The sequence below is a fragment of the Natrix helvetica genome, assembly GCF_964273705.1.
Source record: "Natrix helvetica genome assembly, chromosome: 1".
NCBI classification, from domain to species: Eukaryota; Metazoa; Chordata; class Lepidosauria; order Squamata; family Natricidae; genus Natrix; species Natrix helvetica.
In genome coordinates, this window is record NC_138548.1 from 81,880,614 (window position 1) to 81,903,411 (window position 22,798).

Here is a 22,798-nt window from a genome sequence, read left to right on the forward strand (position 1 = left end):
CTTTCTCTTCTTTAGACTAGACATACCCATTCCTGCAACTGTTCATCATATGCTTTACCCTCTAATTCCCTAATCATCTTTGAGTTCTTCTCTGCACTCTTTCTAGAGTTTTTATTTTTTTTTGTATCATGGTGACCAACACTGAATGCAGTATTTCAAATGTGGTCTTATCAGTGCAGCTTAAAGTAGTACTAATACTTCATGTGAGCTTGATAGTATCCCTCTGTTGATCCAGATTATGAGTGCCTCGCCTTTTTTTTTGGCAGCTATAGCACACTGCTGGCTCATGCTTAAATATTGTCCACTAAAACTCTTAGATCCCTCACAGCTACTGCTGTTGAGCCAGGTATCACTATTCTACACCTGTGCATCTGTTTTTTTTCCTGCCTCAATGTAAAACCTTACTCGTCTCACCACTGAATTGCCTTTTGTTGGCTACAGCCCAGTGTTCTGGATCTTAAGCCTATCTTTTAAAGTATTAGCTATTCCGCCCAACTTGATGTTGTCTCCAAATTTGATTAGTTCCCTTTTGATTCCCATATCTAAATTGTTTATGAAAATGTTGAAGACTACTGGGCCTAAGAAAGAACCTTGGAATACCCAATTGCATGTTTCCCTCTATGTTCCCTGTACTGAGGACTACATGTCTAATGCAGTTGATCAGCCAGTTACAAATCCTTCTAGTGGTGATGCTGTCTATCCCACATTTTTCTATTTTACCAAAAAATAAGGTGTGGTCTATTTTGTCAAATACCTTATTGAACTCTAAGTCAACAATGGCCACAGCATTTCCTCAATGCTGAATCAGGCAACAAACAATACCCTAATCAGGGAAGAAACCAAGATTAGCAGGGCAAGCTGCTATATATATATATAAACGATCGGCAAATCCTGTGTTAATATTAGCTGGCCTGGCAATGAAATGTTTTCAGGAAAACATACAAGCTCAGAGAATACCAAGAACCCAGTGAATGAATAATAGTATAATAGAGCTCAAAAAAATAATCACCATTCCAAAACTCCAACATAAAATGCCACATAGTTGCAAGACAGCCTACAAGATAAATTATACTAATGAGAATTAAAGCCATGCAGGAATGATTAGAGAACCTTAGTTTATATTAATTATTAAATAAATAGAAGCTAGTATACAATGTTTATGGGGGAAGTGATGGTTGAATATCTAAAATTTGCCAGATGAATGAGTCATTTTAATCCCAGATTTTAAATTGCACTGAAAGGACACTCAGGGATTTGTTGTTGTTGTTGTTGTTGTTGTTGTTGTTGTTAAATTAAATCTCCCTGGCCAACCACATCATCTGAACTGCTGCTTAGAATTTTCAATGACCTTCTTTCTCCCAATATTTAAATAATGCACTAGAGAGACCCTATGGAAGTGGGGATGCTATAGAAACATTGCATCTGTCATTGTTCTATTCTCCCCCAATCCCCCAGAAGATAGGCCAGATAGGTGGCTAAAGTTCTCTTAAATCTGCAGTTTTTTTTATTGTGTGCTATATATTTTTTCAGTGCTTTTGGAAATAAAGGAGGAGTAGGAGAACAGTACAGGAAATGATGGCCCCCCAGACTTCTTCGTACCAGTTGGTATGGTCTCTTCTTCTTTGGGAGAATTGTAAAACTAAGCCATAAATAGCAATCCAGCCAGCTGTGTTGTACATGGATGTGCACAAAGTGCATCAAATGACTTTGAAGGGATAACTGAATAATTCATTTTCTATGAACGGGCCTAGATTCTAGGGCTTGATGAGTGAAAAAAATGTGTCAAGGAGGGAAAGTATAACATATAGGCTGTTCATATTAGTTATATCAAAGATTCCTGAGTGTTTCTTGCATTGGTTGAAGATGCACATATAATTAAGAGTCGTGGTGGCACAGTGGTTAGCATGCAGTATTGTAGACTAACTCACTGCTCATCCAGCAGTTTGATTATCAATGACTCAAGGTTGAATCTAAGTCAGTAAAATGAGGACTCAGATTGTTGGAGGCAATATGCTGACTCTCTAAACCACCTAGAGAGGGCTGTATGAAGCAGTATATAAATAAGTGCTATTACTATAATTTTGCTATACTTCTTTTATTTTTTTCCAGGACATATACATATATATTTATGGTACATGCATGTGCATATTTAATTATGTAATTTATACCACCATTAAGTGACCAATGAGAGAATTTGCAAAGTATGTACCTACACATGCTCTCAGACGTGCACATGCAAAATCTATTGTAAACAAATTACTTGTTCTACAGAGGCACTGAGCTGCTCTTGGCAGCTCACCAGCAATTGAACTGGGTTGCCTGGGCTCTTGCATTTGAACCTGGCAAGATGATCTCAAATTAGTCTGTGCCAAAGGAGTCTCCAAAGAAGCTGATTCCTGACATGGAATTCCTGTGACATGGACCAATTAGGAATCAGCTTGCCAGGATAGCATACCGTGCAGCACATACAGAGTAGTCAGTCCCTGTTTAGTTGCTTGTGAGGTACACAATAAAGCAGCACATTTTGCCTCTGCAGATGCCAGCCACAGCTGCCGGAGAAACATTAAAAAAAACTAATCTATGACCAACCCTCCCAAGAGATCATCACTGCTTCATAGAGACCAGTCATGAAAGCCTACATCCTTATTCTATATTATTTGCTTCTATAGTTAATCATCTTTTTGCCACTTGCTTTTGTGGATGAAAGAAATGCTTTGCTCCCTTTTTCTTCTTCTGCATGTTTCTATTTTTTTTAAAAAAAATAACACAAGATAATTGTGGTCACCAATTCCAATAGAATTATGCTTTAATTTACATTCCTGTAGAACTATGGATTTTAAAATGTGCTCATTTATTACAGAATTCTAAGAAATAGGAGTGGGTGGGAACTAATTTGAAGACACAAACATTGTTCCAGGAGTTTTCACTGTAGCTTTGATCCTTTCAATAAGGAAAAGAAAACAAGAAAATTTAGATAACCCATATAATTTGGAAAGACTTATTAAGGCTTAGTGTACCTATTTATATATTCTTGCCTGACTGAGCTGCCCCTCTGGGAGCTTGGTGCTGTATACAGTAAATTCTTCATTCAATAATGCTGTATAATGATACTGTACCATCTCTTTATTGTGTTAGCTAAGAACATTAAAACAAGAGATTAATTGGCCTCATTAATCCAATTTCAAAGGAAATGTAGAAAACATTCCCTAAAAAAGATGAATAGGGAATCAGGTTTAATTTCTTTAAAAAGCAGGTCAGTTATGTAACTCAGTACGCTGTAAAATATTCCGAGTTGAAGAAATAAGATAAAATCTAGATGTCCTTACCAAAAAAGAAGAGGCTGTTTCTGGACTTGAAATGATCTAGTTGGGGATAGGGAAATAAGAAAGGGAAGGAAATAATCTAAATTCTACTCATCTGCTTCAGTCAGTTAGGAAATTTCATTGAAAATTTGTCTGATAGACAATCATTAACGGACATTTAGGAAAACATCTAGATCCCATACTACATAATACTAAAACTTCTGTGTCTGTTTGATACTTTGTAATATTCAATTGGGTGAAATGTTGCAGCATAGAGCAACATTTTGTCAACCAAGGTGTCTCAAAATGCAAGTAGAAACATAGGAACTACCTTTGGTGGGAAGATAACAGCATTCACACGCCTTCGGTGTTTAGTCATGCCGGCCACATGACCAGCTGTGGCCACATGCTTCTCATTTTCAATGTTCCCTGACAGGTTCCAAAAGTCAATGGGGAACCCAGAAGGAACTGATATCATTACCCATGCTCCTGGCCACCTTCCAACTAGCATATCTATGCTTGTGGGAAGCTTGCAGGGAGAAAGTCAATAGAAAAATGGGGCAATGTTCACTAATCCCTCTGCACTTGCACTACACTACACTTGCAAGCTGCCTTGCCACTAACCTGTCTGTGGAAAGTGAAGGGAAGGGAACAGGGAGGGAGGGAGGGAGGGAGGGAAGCAAGAGAAGGAAGGGAAAAAAGAGGGAGGGAGAGAGGAAAGAAAGGGAGGGAGGAAAGAAGAGGAAAGAAGAAAGGAGGAAAGAAGGGAGGGGGCAATAGGGAGGAGAGGGGAGAAGGGAAAGAAGTTTTCTGATGTTCACTGCCAGCTTCCCATGAGGAAACTCAATGGGGAAACCAACAAGAAGTAATTCTGATTACAGTACTTGTCTACCTGTGGTCATCTGTTTGCCTGCTTAGGTAAAGAAATATTTCTGAAACAATGATTCAGAGAATAATGGGTTATTTAGTCACAATTAAAGTTTTTTTCTCAATTACCTTAATTTGTATTGCGTACAAATACAAATTAGTTTTCATACCTGCAGTGCTGGGGCAACCAAGTAAAACTGTGTCAAATGCATATAACGGCAAACGGCCAAGGACTATTGCTATGGCTTACATAAATCTTGCATTTTTTACATAATGATAGCAATCTAGCATCATTACTTGTGATGTTATTTTCCATCGTGAGTTCTATAATATTCTTAAAAGAAATTCAATGACATTTTCAAAAGTTGAATATTATCATTAGGGAATGAAAGGGCTAATCGTAGCCTGAAACAGTCACCAAAATATGGGTTTATAATATTTCCATCCCCTTTCCTTCCTAAGTCCTTTAAATGACCTTAGCACCTTGGATGCTACCTATGAGCTCTTTGATAAAATTTATTATCCATTCCTTTCATGGCAATTAGTTTTACAGTTTACTGCTGAGAGATTCTGAGTTTATGCTCCTTATGCTTCATCGTATCCTGTTCCAGCTAAGAACTTCCTTCTTTCCCTTGTAAACTGCTTGCTCTGATTATTGACAGTGATTAGATTTACAGCCAACATTATGGTATGGCTTCTATAAGGCCAATTAAAGTCACCTGCAATAGTGAAGTCTCTTGTGTTTGTGGTTTTCAATATATAAGGTACTTATTCTCTTCCTGTGTTGTATAATAAGTTTATTTCCATCCTTGACAATAAGGGCATGATGCAGAATATGCTGCTGTAGCAACAAGGAAGACGCAGGCAACAGTTGAAATCTATAGAAGAGAGAAAAGTCCAGTTTGATCATATTTATCAGTCCAAGTTACTTTTATTAAGGCTACCAGGTGACATTGCTACATATACATTTTTGACTGGGAGATGTCTGAAGATATCTGACTTCAGAATTCTGAAGAAACATATATCATCTGCTTTTTTAAAAAAAAAACTATTAAAGAAGCATGAAGAATTGATTATTTTAAAAGGTACATAACCCTTGATACATATCTCAAGGTCTCAAGCTAAGAAAATAACAGAGAAACATGTAGTAGAGTGGCTCAGAAGCAATATTTCATTTTGACATATTTTAAAATGGTATTGTTATATTGTACAAAATGAAGTATCTATTGTTGTTATTGTGACTACTGTTTAAAGCACAAAATAAAATATAAGACTTTGCATCTACTATCATGGCACATACGAAAATAAAGCTACTATTCATCAATAAAATACAGATTGAATTGTATTCCTTATTATATCACATTTGTTTTAAATTGGAAAAAAATGCATTTTAATATGGCAGTTGATCATTTCATTTTATGGCTAAAGATCATAAAATGCAATTCACTGAAATGTCTCAGATAAATGACGCTAGAGCAACTTTCAGTCATTGGATTGGAACATCAATTCTACCACTGAGGGTATATCTGTGCTTAGCATTTAAGTTGTTATGTTCTTGCTCATGTCAGCTTGATTTTTAAGTGTCCAGATTGAAAAACTGTGGCAATATATTTCATCATATTAAGTATGGAGTGCAGGTTATCATATTGCCCCACTGTACAATTTTCATATTGCTATGCTCTCCATGTTTTTCTTTCAATAAAATGTTTGCCAATAATATATCTCAGTATTTATTTCTTAAACATTGTCTAATGTATGTGTACATGTATACATTGAGTACATTGTATGTACTCAAAATCGAGTTACATTTACAAATGAATTTATATTATACATAACCACATAAATTACATGTATTGATGTAAATGTTGATACTCTCTCCTAGGTGTTCTCTTGGAAATGTTTCATTATCAAACTAGGTAACATCATCAATACATTAATTTCTGGAGGGTTAAAACATCAAGATGCTTTAACAAGGCATAACAAGCATCATTTCCCAACCCCTTCTTTTCAAGATTCATTGTAATAAATCATTTTACTGGTTAAGCTAAGACATTGTTTTAATATCTTAGGTTAGCATTGAGTAGGTTGTTCGTTTGAAAACCATCTTAAGTGCTTTGAAATACTTTTTTTTTTGTTTTCTTGCTGGCTACCATTATTCCTGAGCCTTTTTTAAAAGGCTCATTCAAGAATGTTACCCCTTTTCCATCTCCTTGAGGTAACAGGGCTCCACCTCCAGCTCTAAAATAGACCAAATAAGTTATTGGGGAACAGATAACAAAATACTTTTACCTCAGGTGATAAGAAAAATGGTAAACCATTTAAAGGTTAGTTTTATACTCCTAGAACCCAGTGTTTAAAAGCAACAGTCTGGGCTGAGATGCCTAATAAGCAACAGCCTGGTTCATAAAGTAAGATAGGAAAGGTGTGCTATTGCTGAAGGAGAGACTGGCACCAAATCTCCAACATCTCACATCTTCTGCCACACTGTTCTCTGCTTTTTACTAGCATTATCCTACTCCTCATCTGTTCATGCAGTCAGCCAGGCCTCTGCCAGACAGTCACACATTTCAGTTCATGACACATTCACAGCCTCCCCTCACTCTTTCACAGGAACAGAGCAGCCCTTTCTTGTCAACCTATCAACCCTGATCTCTTTTAACCCCTTTCCTTACTTTACTCCCCCCCTTTTTTTAACCAAGTCTGTAAACAGGGTTTATAGGAGGAAGATCCTTCTTTTTGAAGTGTTGAAAACAAGATGTAATCTTCTTTTCAACACTTCAAAAAGAGGGATCTTCCTCCTCAACTCCATGTCACTTAGAGAGCAAGTTGATCTGTGATCGTCTTTTTGTCAAGCTATCTGTCCTCCTCTCAATTTATTTTCAGTTCTGTGAAGATCCAAGATCCAAAGAGATGGGAATGGAAATTCCTTGCCCCACCCTTAGGAGTTTTAGAGCTTTTAAACCCTGAAGTAATATATGGTTCTAAATCCAGCATCCCTTTTTTGAGAGACAAATGTTATAGAGAACCCTGGAAGATGGGCTCTGGCTATGTGGCAAAGTCCATGTCTGTGCACGGGACTAAAACCATCATGGATGACTTGTGGCACAATTTGGATAAACTCTGTCAAGCCTTATCTTGATAGACTTCTAAATAACTTTGCTATTGTCAATTTTGAAATATTTAAAGAGTGCATGCAAGATTTGACACAGTCTCTGTTTCTTGGTTTCCTGAATGGGCAATTCCAGTTTGTTGTCACGGGGAAAATAGTTTCAGTCTGTTCTTCCATCCTACTTAGTAGCTGGAGAGATAATTCATCAGTTGGGTTGAGATATCATCAGAATCTGGGTTGTATGGGAGATGTGATGTATGAGAGATTCTGACACCAGCAATTGAATTGTTATGGTATATTGTATTAAATTTTATTGTGCAGTATGTTAATGTTGGTTGTTGCTCTTTTACACCATTTAGAATCAGCAGATTGAAGTGATTTATATATTCATAAATAAATATTTAAAACTGTTGGCAAAACCTTTCTATAGTCAAGAAAGTATACTGTTATTTCTTCTCCTTTCTCTTTGAACAAAATGTCTGTAGCCAATATCTCATACTGTATATGTGGCAGTTTTCTCACTGGATTGCATATTCATTCAATGAGAATTTTCAAATGCTAGTTTTCCCTGTATCTTAGATTGAATGAATCTCTGTGGATTGTCTACCTATCACCATTGATTTGATGCAAATTCACAAACTATTGATTCCACACCAACTTCAAAATATATTATAATATCATTTCCCCCCCTTTGCAGTCATAAACGAAATCCACATTCCCCAAAATCCTTCCTGTTGGAGGCATCTGTTATCCCATTGGAGAAATTGCCTTCTATTTTCACTATCTCATAGCTGAAAATAGACAATTCGGCCTATTCATTTAGCTTAGCTTGAGATCAAAGACCTGTAATGCAATTTTGCTGTTATATTATTCTCATAGGATTTGATGCATGCAATACTTTCAGAATTTGCTGGGATATACTTATACTTAAAATGCTAGTTTCACTCTAGATACTGCCCTGGTCAGCAATCCATTCTAAAAGCAATATCTATCTTTTAATACACAGGTGGAAACAGTTTTCAGTCAAATTATAGTTCTAGAGATTACTGAGAGCTTTACACATGATGTAGTAGTGGTCCAACAGAAAAACATCAAAAACATCATTCCATTGATTCTCAAATCAGTAAAAATAGAAATCTGTCTTGAGACACAACAGGGCTAGGAGAAAGAGAAGCCAGGAGGATATCAAGATGGGGCTTTGAAAGAGTTATTTCACTCCTCATCCCCCCCCCCCCCATACCTTTAGGCAAATAACCAGTCTGTTCTGCCACTTTAGGGGTCTGGAGAAGATCCTGTACAGTCTTGAGTTGGAAGTGGTTTATAGATTTCAAGGTGTGTATAAGATTACTTTATGAAAATTCTGGACAACTGGAAGTTCAAGCATGAGGAGATCAAAAGGGCTGTATCTGCAAAACAATGGCTGGAGGCTGACCACTTTCTCAATTAAAAGAAGAAAACAGAAACCTTGCAGAATGATGCGATTTTGAAAAGAAAAAAAAGGGTAATGGGATTCCATCTTGATGGGGATCTAACCATGTGATTCATACCAAAGAGATTTAGCTTTGTAATGGCAGTAATTTTAACATAGCAGGCAAACTGGATAAGGTCTTTCTCAGGCTAAGCAAAAATATGTATCTATCAGCTCATGGACTAAAGAGATCAATTTACACCAGATTCTAGTTGAAAGTTACTCACTGAGTAATCAAGCATGGACCAAATAGAGTTTGCTAGTGGACTTCAATAGGACAAAGAAATTTTTAAAAAGAGCAACGTGTTATGTGCTGAGAAGTCAGATAAATACAGCATTTTGGTTTCTCCTTAGGCTTGAAAATGTTGATAATGCTTTTAAAAAGGAAATTGCAGATTTTTCAAAGATATATGCAATTTTACTGAATATTTGGGAGACCAGTTCTGCCAAGGATGGGCTTGCAAAGAAATTTCTAAGTAGCATATGAAATTTTCTCTTTCGTAGAATGAAGGCAGGCACAAGTGGAATAGATAAAACTTTCCTATGATAACAAACAATAGAGAGGACAATAGTGCTTTTTACCCAGGGCTAAAGCCTGGATACTAGCCAAAAGAAATGCTGACCATATTTTGGCAATAAAACAGAGTAGAAGTCTGTCTGCAATGAGTGTCCAGGAGATGAAGGAGTCCTCCTTTGATGCTGCTATAGATGAGTAGCGAAAGAGTTATTTACCTATTTCCATTTATCCTGGCATCCTGGTACCCATAGGGAGGGAAGCAAGAGGAAAGAAGACAACCAGATTTTTTCCCCTTTCTGGAGGAGGGCAGGCACATGAGTCCTTGCTTCTGGTTTAAAGTGTCTCCTCCCTACAGGTGACAACAAGCATTTCTGCAGCAACAGCTCTGCAGCAAAGTGGACCTTCAATGGCAGAATGAGAACTGATACTCCAAAGATCCCAATCTTTTCCTTCTGTCTCCTACTGCATCCACAGGAAGTGGAGGAAGAGAGATTAGGAAGAATGGCTGTTTGGTGGGCTTCTCTAACTTTTCTCTCTTCCGGGAGAAAAAAGTGGATCTTTTGGCTTTGGCAGAGCTGGCATCTCCAAGTTCTCCTGCTTTTCCTCATCTTTCTATTTTTCCTGTCCCATGTGGATTAGCAGAAGTTGGAGAGGTTTCAGGAGTGGAAGACCCCAAATTCTCCTGCTGCCTATAGGTAAATCTGTCCTGAAACAGAGCAGCCCTGGACAGACATGCCTGAAGTAGCCTCTCTCAATAACTCAGAACTTCCTTCTTTGAATAAATAGCTAACCTAATGGTGGGATCATGTCTCAATGTCCAGAGTAACCTTACATTGAAAAGGCAAATCTGATGCAGAATTTAATTCTAAATGAAAACCATTCTTGGGTTATAATTTAATATATGGATTTGTGCAACATCCACATTTTAGTTTTCATGTCTAAAATTATAGCCTAATTTTAATTCTAGAAGAGCTTTTATGATATATTAAAATAATATTTTGTATTTGATTATACTATTGTATTGCTAAATCAGTAGATATCAATATGTAAACATGTATGTAGTTTTTTTTAATTCATTGTTTTCTCTTCCTCTTTTTTTAAAACTACAAGGATTATCCTCTTTATTTGTTTTGCCTATACTTTGTATTTTTTAATTTTAAAAAATAGATAATCAGGGACAGTTGACTGACATTCCTGAAATGACAACCTATCAAAGAGATGTTTGCTTTCTTTACATTTAAGGTGTACATAAAAATATACGAAAGCATTTGCTTTCCCCTTTTTACTGGTGCCTCACTTTTCTTTCTGGGATTTCAGAAAAAAGTAGCGGAGGTGGGGAAATAGAAATGGATAACATGGCAAATATCTCCATGGAAACCAGTCAGCAATATCAGAAAATCCATACTTTTCAATCATTTTTCCTCACCTCTGTTGAAAATATCAGCAGAAATCACGTCTTCTCTTGGGATCTTATGAATACGTCTATATGGTTTCAGAGACTGGTCTATTTGAATAAAAATTGATGAGGTAAATCCATTTCTTTCACACGGAAATATTTTTTATATATATGCATGCCCTCTTTTCCATTACTGGAGTGCTTGTACTGCTGAAGAGGGAAAAAGCAGAAGGAAAAAGCTGCTGGTCTCACTTGAATAAAGCCCTATGCCAGTTTCTTTTTCATTGTAGTTTTCACATCAGGCAGCCACAATGGAACTTTGAAACAGGGGGAAAGTGTTCTTTTATTCCTTCAGAGAATGGGGCCTTTCAAGGCAGCTTCAGCATAAGGCAATTTGCTCATAATTAGAGTGAGCAGGAAGATCTAGAAGCATGCAATCCAAAAGCTGTTTCAATCTAACAGACAGTTTCTGTCACGCTTTCATGATGAGGAGGCAAAATGCTTTGACGGAATAAAGGACAGGAACAGGAGAACAAATAAATGAGATTCTGCTGTATTTTATGTTTGGTACGGTCAGCAGCATCTCAGCAGGAGATGCAAAGGAAGATGAATTGTTGAATGGAAAAGAAGCCCTTGGCTGGAAAAAAAGTTACATACATATTCCTTGTGATTCTGCTTCTTACTGGACAGACAGCTGGTTTGTATGATCAAGAATACACATATTTTTTAATATGCTAAACAAAATAACAGAATACCAGAGTTGGAAGAATCTTGGAGTTTTTTTAGTCCAACCCCTTTCTCAAGCAGGAAACCCTACCACCTTTCTGACAAATGATTGTCCAATCTCTTCTTAAAAACCTCTGGAGGCAAGTTGTTCCACTGATTAATTGTTCTGTCAGAAAACTTCTCCTTAGTTCTAGGTTGATTGTATCCTTGATTAGTTTCCATCCATTGCTCCTTGTTCTGCCTTCAGGTACTTTGGAGAATAGGTTGACCCCCTTTTTTGGGGGTAGCCCCTTAGATATTGAAAGACAGCTGTTATCCCAGTTCTTCTTTTCACTGAACTAGATATACTCAATTCCTGCAACTTGTTGCTCTTTTCTGTAGTCTTTCGAAAGTCTCAACATCTTTTTTTATATCACTAAGCAGAGTGAAACCTGATTAGCACTTGGTAGGGAAAATCCAAGGGTGTAGTCTGCCCCGAGAGGCCAAGATAAGACTCCAGAATGCAGCAGTGGAAAACCACTTTTATGTTCTGGGGGGGGGGGACCCCCCAACAAAATATATTTCTAAAGTCATATGGAGTCCAGCTTGGCTCAAGAGACTTTTTTAAAATTTAGAAATATGTCTGCTGGAAATACACACGTAGCAGTGTATTTGTTTTTAAATCATAGTTAATTAAAACAATATCACACATATTTTCACACACATATAAGCGTGTCTGTGAAGACAGACACACAAGGTCATTTTTTCATAAGAACATAGGCATTTATTCCTTTTATTCCAGGGGGAAAATATTTGAAGAACATCTGTCACTTGATATTCCTATCTTTTGCAACAAAAACAGCTGTGGTAACATGGCTGATGCTACCAGTAGGTTTTTCATTAGGTAAAAAAATGGTGAAGGAGTGCTTGTGGATTTTATTCCACTATTCTTTGCCAACTATAGGGGGCAATGCTCATCTCCATTTCAAGGCCATTAAGCCAGCACAGTCCAAAGACACTTCCACGGTCATCTGGCCAGCATGACATTATGGAGTGCTGTTAACTAGAGTGTGATGTTATTTGACAATATTCTAATTTTATTTTTGTGAATTGCTTGGCTATCTAGCCTTAATTACTGTAACATTTGTAATCAATCTAATATGAATGGGCTGACAACATATTATTAATGTCAAATATCGTTCTTGTGCATGATAAATGCAATGACATTGAAAATGCAGGCAGGTTTCGTATTTCTGTCAAGGTTTTGGGATGGAATTACTAAAATATGGTGATGTTAAAACACTTCAGCTGATTCTAGAGGAGAGGGAGTATGTCTATAAAGGTTCTGTGGGTCAAAGCTTTCTCAGAAAGTAGTCAATAGAGTCTTCATCACTTGTGACATTCTTAGTGAGTGGGTGGACTCTAATACTGTGGCACTATTCTTCACTATTGGCAGATGCCCAAGCAGAACAGCTCTCTTTCTCTGTGTTCCATCCTCAGTCCAGTATGGAAAGTTTGAGCTGGTCTTCAAAATCTTAAATGATGCTTATGTTCAATTTCTCCAAAATAAAGAACGTTGAAATCATGAGAGAGAGAAAATCACAAAGCACAGTATCTTGAAAAAGCATGTTCGACATTTGCCATGGCTATCAGCTGACAAAAATGTGACTAAAAATGGATAGTTTGGAGAGCAGAGGAGTAGAAGTGAGGTGCCTCTACTCAAACCACAACTGAGAAGTAGTGATGTACAAGGGCAAACAATAGATAATCCCCACTGAAGCTGTCTCTTTCCAATGCATGTTGTTTCCATTTTAATACAGAATTTAACAAACATGTTATGAAACAATAAGGACTGTTCCAACTAGCTTGCAATAGCAAGAACACTATTTTGTTAGCAAGACTAACAAAAATTAATATGCAATAAGCTTCAGCCCATGTCGTCAGACAAAGGTACACTGACTCACTTTAATAAACTGAAGTGTTTTTAATTAATCATATTACATTACAAGTATAATGTATGACAAAATGAAGGTCCTCGTATACATACTATTATATATCAACATAGCTCTATTCGTATCCAGTGTCCTAGCCCCTCTCACACAGGTACTATAAAGCATAGTCCGCAAAGTAATAACATTTTTTAAAACATTGTCAGAAAAGATGTGATATTAACATTTTTAATACATACGTAGTAATAGATTTCTAGATTGTTTCTCCCCCTCCCCTCATTTATACATGTGCATGATCAAACAGTTTGGAATTGAGTTTGTGAGGGGAAGAGGGGCAAAGGCAAATAGGAGGAGGTCTGAGGCACCCCCTTGTATCTGCAAAGTGAGTTGTGTGGGAATGCCTGAGAGTGTTCTAGCAGACTTCCTTGTTGCACTTCCATGAGGGATCAATCGTTTGGGTGATGCACCTCTCTTGAGTCAGCTGGGAAGAGGTGCAATGTTGAGAGATTTTGGTGTTGAGTGAGGGTGCTTTTTGGCAGCACATGGGCTGGAGGAAAGTCCAGTAGCCATGAAAATATAACTATCCATGAGATTCAGTCCTGAGGAAAAGATTTTAGGTAGCCATTCCTGTAGGGGCTTACAGTTCTGAAACTTCTAGAGCTTCAGGTCAGCCAGATTTGTAACTGAGGTGAGTTTCCAGAGTTGTGTGGCATAGTACAAGAAAGTAACAAAAACGTTATCAGCAGATGTGTTCAGCACAAGCTCGCTCAACATCAAAGCTGCATAACGCCAGTGCAAGCAGTAACATGGTGGAGAAAAAATGATTCCCACATTCTCCCTTCCAGCCCCTAATAATAATAATACTAATAATGCTACTAATAAAACTTGCATAAGATAATATATAGTGCCAGTACGATTGGAAGTCGAAATCTTAAATTTCCCCATTCTTTCAATGTGGCAACTGAGCCTATGAACATCACTAATGCTTAGGATACCTGCCTTATCAACAGAAATGGATTTTTAGCTGCAAAAATCCAAATGGCTTTGTTCAGGTTTGAGCGAAGAAATGAGGATGTGTGGCTCATAAAGCTCTGAGCATGTTTCACAAACATCAATGAAGAAAACTGTGGCCCACCTTTGCCAACATTCCCCGGCCCATATTTTCCATCCATACCAAAAAGAATAGAGTCATATTAACATTATGTTAGTGGAGTGGTTCAACCATAATGCCTTAAGCCAAACATTACTAAATTAATACAGTGTTCAGGATGCAGAAGTTTCTGTCTGATGACCCATACCTACTGACCACCATGAAAACCACTTAAATGGTCGACTGAGTTTGCTCAACAAACAATGAGAAATTAGCTGCGCTTTGAAAAAGAACCCAAAAGAATGGAAGTAGGTAGTTAAGGAACAGTAATGCAATTGTCAGTATTGAAAAGGCCTTCAGCGTGATTCTTCAGCTAAATATATTTGCCTATTTTATAGAACCACGCAAAGCCTCAAGGAGGTACTTTGCTTCAAAGTTTGAATGAAACACTCTTACGAAGAGAAATGCTCCTCCACTTCTAAGTGCTACCACGCCACTTGGTTCAATGTGAAAAACCTTCTGTGCTGGTGTACCTTATGTGCAGAAACTAGTCTTTCTGAAGCAAACTGGATCTTCCTCAATGCAGTGTCTCATCAAGATAATGGGTGCCCATCTCACACACGCTCCCATTCATCCTTCCATTCAAGAGCTTTATTTATCTATTTATTCCCTGCCTTTCTACTTAAGATTTCCTTTCATGCTATATTCCTTCTCCATACAGTCCTTATCCTTATCTTGTCCTCGGGTAACAAATGCTGTGTTCTTGTCCTAAGTTGCCTGAGAATGTACCACTCAAAGAAAGTGGAACTTGGCTTGACATGATAAATCCAAGGATTATATTACAAATTTAATGAACAATCATGCTTTATCGACCTGGGAGCAATAACCTGAAGCTTGCACTCATTAAGTTAAGATAAGCAGAGGGGAAAGTGCACAAATCAATCAAATATATATTTACCAAAGTGAGAATATATGTATGTACACTCTATGTAACAAGGAGAGGTAAGGTTCATTTTCATTCATTATAAGATGGTCCCGATACGGTTATATGAACTTTAGCATATTATCACTATGCTACCAAAAAATTCCCTTTCCTGACCATACTGTAGCAATGCTCTCTAATCAATAGTTATCCCAAGAGAAAGAGCCCCCCGAAATAAGACTATAAACAAATATAGATATGCTAAGACCAAGAACAGTGATAATCAGTGCTGTATTCCTCACATAAGTTCAGGACCTCACTGTATAATAGAGCAGTTGCTTCTCTCTCTAAAGTTTGTTTTTATATACTTTCACAAACACACACAAACTATTCTCATTCATATGCGTGTGTATGCGTATGAATGAGAAAGAATATTTATATGGTGATATATAAGAATGGGGGTTTGTTTCTTACACTGACTGTGAGCTTATAGAGTATCAACATAATCTAGCTAAAGTTTGAAGTCTTTTATTTAATTGATTTCAGTGGGGGAACTGAATAATGATAAGACTTTTTCCTAAATTTTCCACTGAGATCAATACAATGTTAAAGTGCTTGACTATCTGGAGCATGGCCAATGAGTGCAATCTAGGAGGGAAACGAGTGTGCTGAATTCCCACTCAAAAAAATAAAGAGCATTCTCAAGGCTCAGGTCCCACCGATATATTTAGATTGCACCTCACACAAATTGGTAGCGTAGACATATACCAATTTTCATGCATATGCATTTTATTTGCCTGCAAGGGATGATAAGAATTGCATAGTTTTTAGTGGAGTGAGATACAATGGCTATGGAACAGATTGCTAGTGCTTAAGAGGAATTTTATTAAACTGAGGAAGGAGTCTAACTGAGCCTTTTCACTCTGCTGTGCAAGTTTGACAGTAACTTACTAACAGAAACAGTAGTAGTAGAAATACTGTATAACCTGAAAAACTGTGTTACGGGCACATATGTGCGGTGGTCACAATATATAAATGTTCTTTATGAACCAGTACGAGCAAAAAGTGCAAAGAACAGGCACTTCAGTACAAAAATCAAGGTGGCAGAATAATCTCTCTTTAGAGTACAAGTACACATCACCCATGCATGAGTCTGCATTGTGCTTTTGCTAAAATTGGATGAAAGTTTGTTGCCTGAATTCATTTTCATAATTACTGCTGTGCCGGGTTTGATGGTCATGGAGATTTTATACACTACCAGGGGGTTGGATTCAGCGTCAAATCAATGTGTTTTTAATATGCTTGTGCCCAATGGAATCACCTCTGTAAAAGCCTGAGTTGGCTGATAATTGCAAAATCTGAAAGCAGACCCTACTTGTCAAGATAATCACAGGCACCGAGCAGGTTAGAAATAGTTTATCACATACGTATCTTTTTTGCCATGCAAGAGAACACAACCTCACAAAATGAAATGAATGAAAGGGGCTATCGGATCTGTTTAGATTTCAGAACTAGATCTTTCTAAGCTTGACCCCTTGATCTCCTCATTAGAGGGAGAAAACTTTTAAAAAGTACTTTCAATAATATTAACTATAGTTTTTGTAATCAGTAGGTAAAGCATTATTGTGCTCTTCGATTGCAATAGACAAGCACCAATATATTAACTGTGGGTGCCCTCTAGTGTCCTTTTTTCTCACTTCAATTTATTTCAGCCTCTGTTATGGTCTGAGTTATGTGGCCATGCACATTTGTATAATCACTGAGCATGGACAACTTTTTAATGAAAAGATAATACTGAAAAACCCCTTGCCCCCACTTCCCCAATAATTCTAAATAGGATTTCCCCCCTATGATGTAGGGTTAAAAATAGATTATTACTACAGCACATCAGGCTCCACCACACAAATCAATAATCCCTTATATTATCCTTTTCTGCCAGAATATTTGCCAAATAGTTATACTTTCAATTTTAATATGACAGAAAAGGAATCCTTTATTTTGGTCCATCTATCTTTATGCTACTAAACCTTACATATGACGGCAGTGAAACATAATTGATTGCAACTAGACCATCATTTTGTCTTAGGAAACTTTTTTATCCACTTAATAAGTCAAAATAATTGACAATCTGTCATACTTGTGATTACATTTTGGAAGTAACACAACATCAGAAAAGGAGCACTGTATGCAATTTCTCCAAATGCTAAGAACCTGGACTTTGAATATAAGAAAAATGAATATAAGAAAAAAATTCCTGAGCCCAGCTATGGAAACCCTTTTCGTAGCATAAAAAAGTATGACTGGAAAGAAAAATGCAAGATGACCCCATTTTGACCCTCACATTATATTAATTAATTATTTATAAGCAGGAAGTAACTTTAAAATATTGCAATATCAGAAAGCATCTGTAAGATGCAGCCAAAGTTAAGCATCATTTATTTTAATATGGCAGAATTAAGTGCATGATTACCGTATCTTTTTTTACTGGAGCCAAGAAGAGAGCATTTTAAAATGCTATTTGCATCATATTCTCATTTAGTTATAGCATAGCCTAAATTTTAAATTTAAATTTCTACAACTTTTAGCAAGGTAAGATATGTTTTTTTAAAATTCTTAGCACTCTGATAAAGTATTGCAAACCTTCATTTTACTGTCCATTTAGACATAGAACCTTCTCTACGTAGCCTAGTAGCCTAGAGATAATTGAATTTTGTGTCTCTTGCAATCAATTGTGGGGGGGAAATCAGAACACAAACATGGGTATCTTCACTTTCCTGATTAATGAGGCATAAAGAGTAGGTAGGTAGGTCGGTCGGTCGGTCGGTCGGTCGGTAGGTAGGTAGGCAAAGGGATAGAGAGAGAAATAGAGAGCGAGAGAGAAATACAGTAGGTAGGTAGGTAGGTAGGTAGGTAGGTAGGTAGGTAGAGAAATAGAGATTGAGAGAAATACAGTAGATAGTAGGTATTTCTTCTGGCACAGCACTTGATCAATGTAATTCACATTAATCAGTTAAAGAGCTTTCCAAAAAGAAAAAAAAAACGTTTTTGCACTCTGCAAACCTCCCCAAAATGGCCCATTTTTCACAAAAACAGTCCCGTTTTTTTAAAGGCATTAATAGCCTTGGGTGGGCTTGCAGAGTGCTCCTGGAAGGGATGCTCCTCCTTTATTTTTAAAAAAATCTTTTTATATTAATCTTATGCATTATTATAAAGACCTCAGATATTTTCCCTTTCTGCCCAGGGATGGCCTGGACAAGTTTTCCTGAAAGTTCCAGCTGATTTGCAAATCCTAGGTGGTGGCCTGGAGGCATGATACCCTCATCTTTTATACTCTATGTCAACATTATTATTATTATTTTTTAAAAAGCTTAAAATCTTGCAAATAACGATAACATAAAAACTAAGCCAGGATGATTACTGGAACAATGAGTATCAAAAGACAAATTAAAATCGAACACACAAAAACGTCACTGAAAAAGATGCAGGTGTAGATATGTTCTGAGAGAGACTGTTTTAACCACATGCTACATTATCACTGAAAACACATTGTTTAAAAATAACACAATATATTGTTATATAAATGAAAAACTATCTACTAGCAGCAATGGTTCCAGAGAAGTTTAGCACCAAGACTAACCGGAAGAAGATGGAGAAAATGGGAATGGACTGGAGAGAAGGAAAATGGATAGTTCAGTGTAACTGACATCATTTTACTGTATTTAAAAAGAAAAAAATGCAAACTGGCATGAATTTAGTCCCTCTGGAAACATGCTACCGTAGTAGATCCCGCAGCCAAAATTGCATTTTTACTCCTGTGATCATCTAATGCAGCCAAAACTTCCCAAAACTGCTTTATGATATATCAGAAGGGTATGGCATAAACAGGTGTGGAGGCTCTCTGTTTATTTAGGCTTGTTTATCCTAAACAATCTTTATTTATTAAGCTAAAAAAAGTTATTCAGAATGCATGTATTAGTTTAGCTCCAAATCTCATAGTCCACATACACTATATTGCCAAAAGTATTCGTTCACAACTGAGTCTGATTATGTGGATGGGTGAGCGAATACTTTTGGCAATATAGTGTATCTATTAGACGATGCACCCTTTGAAAGAAGTTCACAGGTATAGGCACAATACCCTGTTTTTCTTTTAGCCACACAATGGAACTTTAAATGTTAGTAAAAGAAGGATATGTGAACCAGGAAAAGGACCTTGAAAATTGTTAAGCAATAAAGATGAATTTTGCATTGATATATCCTGCCACACAAAGACAGCAGGTATTTCTTTCACTTATTAAAAACAAACAAACAAACAGAAAACACAATCAATTTATGATTATAAAGACCAAGTATAAATAACATAAAATTAGCGTATGTGTATTTTTAAGCCCTGGAGTCTATATCCTCTTAAAGACTTTGACTCATTGGCTATCTAGCTTCCACAGCAGCCTGGGTTTTCAGTAAAGAGTTTTTATTACTTTCCTTATTCCCGCTATATAAAAATATAAATGCAAAAACACCCCCCCCCCATCCCAGTTCCCTAATCTGAATTATACTGTTTTCACAGGAACATGCTATCAATATTGAAAGAAGATATATGAACTTGTTAGTAGAGTTTTCACAGGACATTTGCCTAACACCGGAATTGCCCACTGATGTGTCATGCTAAGAAAAATTATTCTGGCTAATTGACAATTGCATGGAAATTAACCAGATTACCAGAGGGATCCAATCTAACCTATATTGAGAAGCTAGAAACGAATTCCAAGATGTGGGTGCACAGGGCTCAGAAATCCCAATGACGATAAGCAAAGGGCTAAAATGGCTCAATAGCTGACTATAACTAAAATACCAGAGGTAAAAAAAAAACAGACATACACATAAAAGCATAGAGACGTAGCATGGCATTGGCCTGCCATGTCTAGCTTATAAATTGAGTCAGGTTGATAATGCAGACTATGGCCCCAGTATGTGTTTCTGAAAAATGAAAGGTTGCCACCTACATTGCAGCTGCCACAGTTGAAGATGTCAGTACATAGTAAATGTTGCTGTATTCCTCTTAGCTTCCATCAGATCAGCTTACATTTTCAGTGTGAGTTTACATCATACATGTGCATCTCTGTGTGTGTGCGTATGTGTGTGTGTCTCTGTATGTGAGTGTATGTGTACTATACCAAAGCTTAGAGTATTGATTAAAAAAAAATCACCAGTTCTCTAAACAACAGGCATTCATTGCTAAATATCAGGATAAAATTCTGATCCGTGGTCCATGCTTTGCAGCACAGGTTTCTGATCCAGGGTGGACATCCTGCTTAACATTTCTGCAGACAGTGCATAACTATTGCTAGATTTCTCCTCAAACCAACTGTCTAGTGCCCGTTTGGCTTCGAAGTTGGCAATAGGCGGTCCATTTACAGCAATCGTCAAAAGATCGCTGAGTTGTTCCAGAGTAAGTCGGGAACGATTGTTTTTGCGCACTCTCTGAAGAGCATTTCTTCCCTTTTCGCAGCATGCTGTGGAAGTGGGGAGGACTTTGAGGATCTGGATTATTTTATTTAAAAGAGGAAATCTCTGTCTGTATTTACAAATATGACTGATTAAATCTTTAAAGCCATTTTTGGTATAATAATCCACCTTGAGTTCTCGCCATTCCATGAGCAAACTCCCTCTGGTATCTATGCCTTCTCTGCTGATTTCTGTGCAAAAAGATGGCACTGCCTCCAGATGTTCAAATATTTGCATCATGTCTTCCCTTCCATAGCTCATAAGTTCTTCTGCACTTCGGGGCCAAGCTGCAAGATCAAAAACCTGGCACGCCTTCACAAAGGCTCGGCTGCGCGGTTCAAATCTTTGTGCCAGAATCACTTGAGTCTTCTGGCATATTTTTTCTCGAATGGACTGGAATTTGGCTTCAGCCACCCGTAGGTTTTTCACAGCAACACCATTAAAGCTTTCACGGAAGTTCTCCTCAAATTCCTGTAGGTATTCCCCCGGAGAGTCTGCCAGTCTGCTAATTTCTTGGATGGCCTCCTCTATTTTATCATCTACTTGGGATATAAGGAGGTATTCACCTTGGAAAATGAAGGCAAGTCGTGAAAGGACTGCAATGACATCAAGCAAAAAATATATCAACTTAATGGATTGATAGTCCATAAGAAATTGCAAGAGAGCCAAGGCAATAGCAGAAGCATCTGCTCTTTGTGTTTGGCCACTGACATCTTTCAGATGGGCCACTACTTCCAGGTAGTCCTTAATGAGAGCATTGAGGACATTTTGTTCCCCAATGATCCATTTGATTGCTCGAATATCTCCCAAGAACTCAGTCTCTTCACAGAGAGTAGCAGCAGTGACCCTTAGCTCACACATCAGCCTGGGAGAGTAACGGTAAAAGCTGAGTAACTGCTTCAGGTTGTTCTCTAGTTCCTCAAGGCAGGGTAGTTCTTTCCCACTAATTGCATCCAATATTTCCAAGTGTGGCTTGTGTACCATTAGAGGTAAGCAGAGCAACCAAGGCAGAGTTTTCCTGATTGTCATGTATATGTTTGCTCTTAGACTGGCAGTAATGTTAGCACCATCTATCCCCAAACCAACACTTGGCTTTTCATCTTGCAGCCTCATTCCCAGAGATGTAAAAGACCGATCTAATGCTTGAACGTAACTATCTGTTGTAGAAAATCCCAGTTCTTGGAGAGAAAGGAATTCAGTGGCAGGTGGTCCGTCACTGCTAACATACTGTACATAAACTGCAACGGTGTCAGCAAGTAAGTCATCACTCTGCCCATCCAAAATGATGCTGAGGAAAGGAGACTGCCTCACCCGTTCAATGAGATCTTCTCTAAGAGCTCTAGCAATATGATGGATTAAGATTTGACAGTCTCCCTCATTCATATATTGATCCACCACTTTGAGTTCGCACTTTCTCAGTAGTTCTGCAAGAGGTCTAAAGTCACAATATGGCCGGCCTTCCATCGCTAAATGATAGGCTGTATTAAACAATAAAGTCATATTTCGACACATCTCTTCTGTCTTCTCTGGGTGCATCCTGAGCCGGTAGAGCTGCAGGCACTTCTTGTGGAGATTACTCTGGCTGTGAAGTTTTATAGTGTGGATCTTGAATTGCTTTGAGCCAATGATGAAGGCTGAAGTTCGAGAAGACTGCACTGTATATTGCCGACAGACATGACACCACATTTCATTCAACGTAGGAGAGTACCGCAGAAACCAAAACTTTTTTAGCCACTCTTGCTTGAAGCGCCGGATCCTTCTGGTGACAGCAGACATCTTGGAAGGCTCATCGGTGGCTGTTATTATGTCATTTGAAACGGATTCATCTGCTGAATCTACTTCCTGATCATCATCTTCCATTAGGGTAGGAACAGACATGATGCTTTCTGAAGCTGCTAAACAAACAAATAAACAAAAAAAGAATTACGGACAATTTAAGACAAAGTTTTGGAAAACAACATAAAACAG

The 22,798-nt window shown here is 37.6% G+C and overlaps 3 protein-coding genes across 6 annotated transcripts in view; 2 read left to right on the forward strand and 1 right to left on the reverse strand.

Moving 5' to 3' along the window:
• SYT13 (synaptotagmin 13) overlaps positions 1-3,950 on the forward strand; it is a 34,349-nt gene extending 30,399 nt beyond the window's left edge. Inside the window, exon 7 of the mRNA XM_081937882.1 lies at positions 1,531-3,950. The gene's annotated coding sequence lies outside the window, so the exon portion shown is untranslated. The remainder of the gene's footprint in view (positions 1-1,530) is intronic.
• Positions 1-22,798, forward strand: part of TP53I11 (tumor protein p53 inducible protein 11) — a 373,245-nt gene that overhangs the window by 4,799 nt on the left and 345,648 nt on the right. The window lies entirely within an intron of this gene.
• PRDM11 (PR/SET domain 11) overlaps positions 13,330-22,798 on the reverse strand; it is a 61,277-nt gene continuing 51,808 nt past the window's right edge. For all 4 annotated transcript variants that reach the window (XM_081937881.1, XM_081937879.1, XM_081937878.1 and 1 more), the window contains one exon: positions 13,330-22,722. In XM_081937881.1, coding sequence (XP_081794007.1) covers positions 20,561-22,722 — 2,162 coding nt within the window. In that variant the 3' untranslated portion in view covers positions 13,330-20,560. The remainder of the gene's footprint in view (positions 22,723-22,798) is intronic.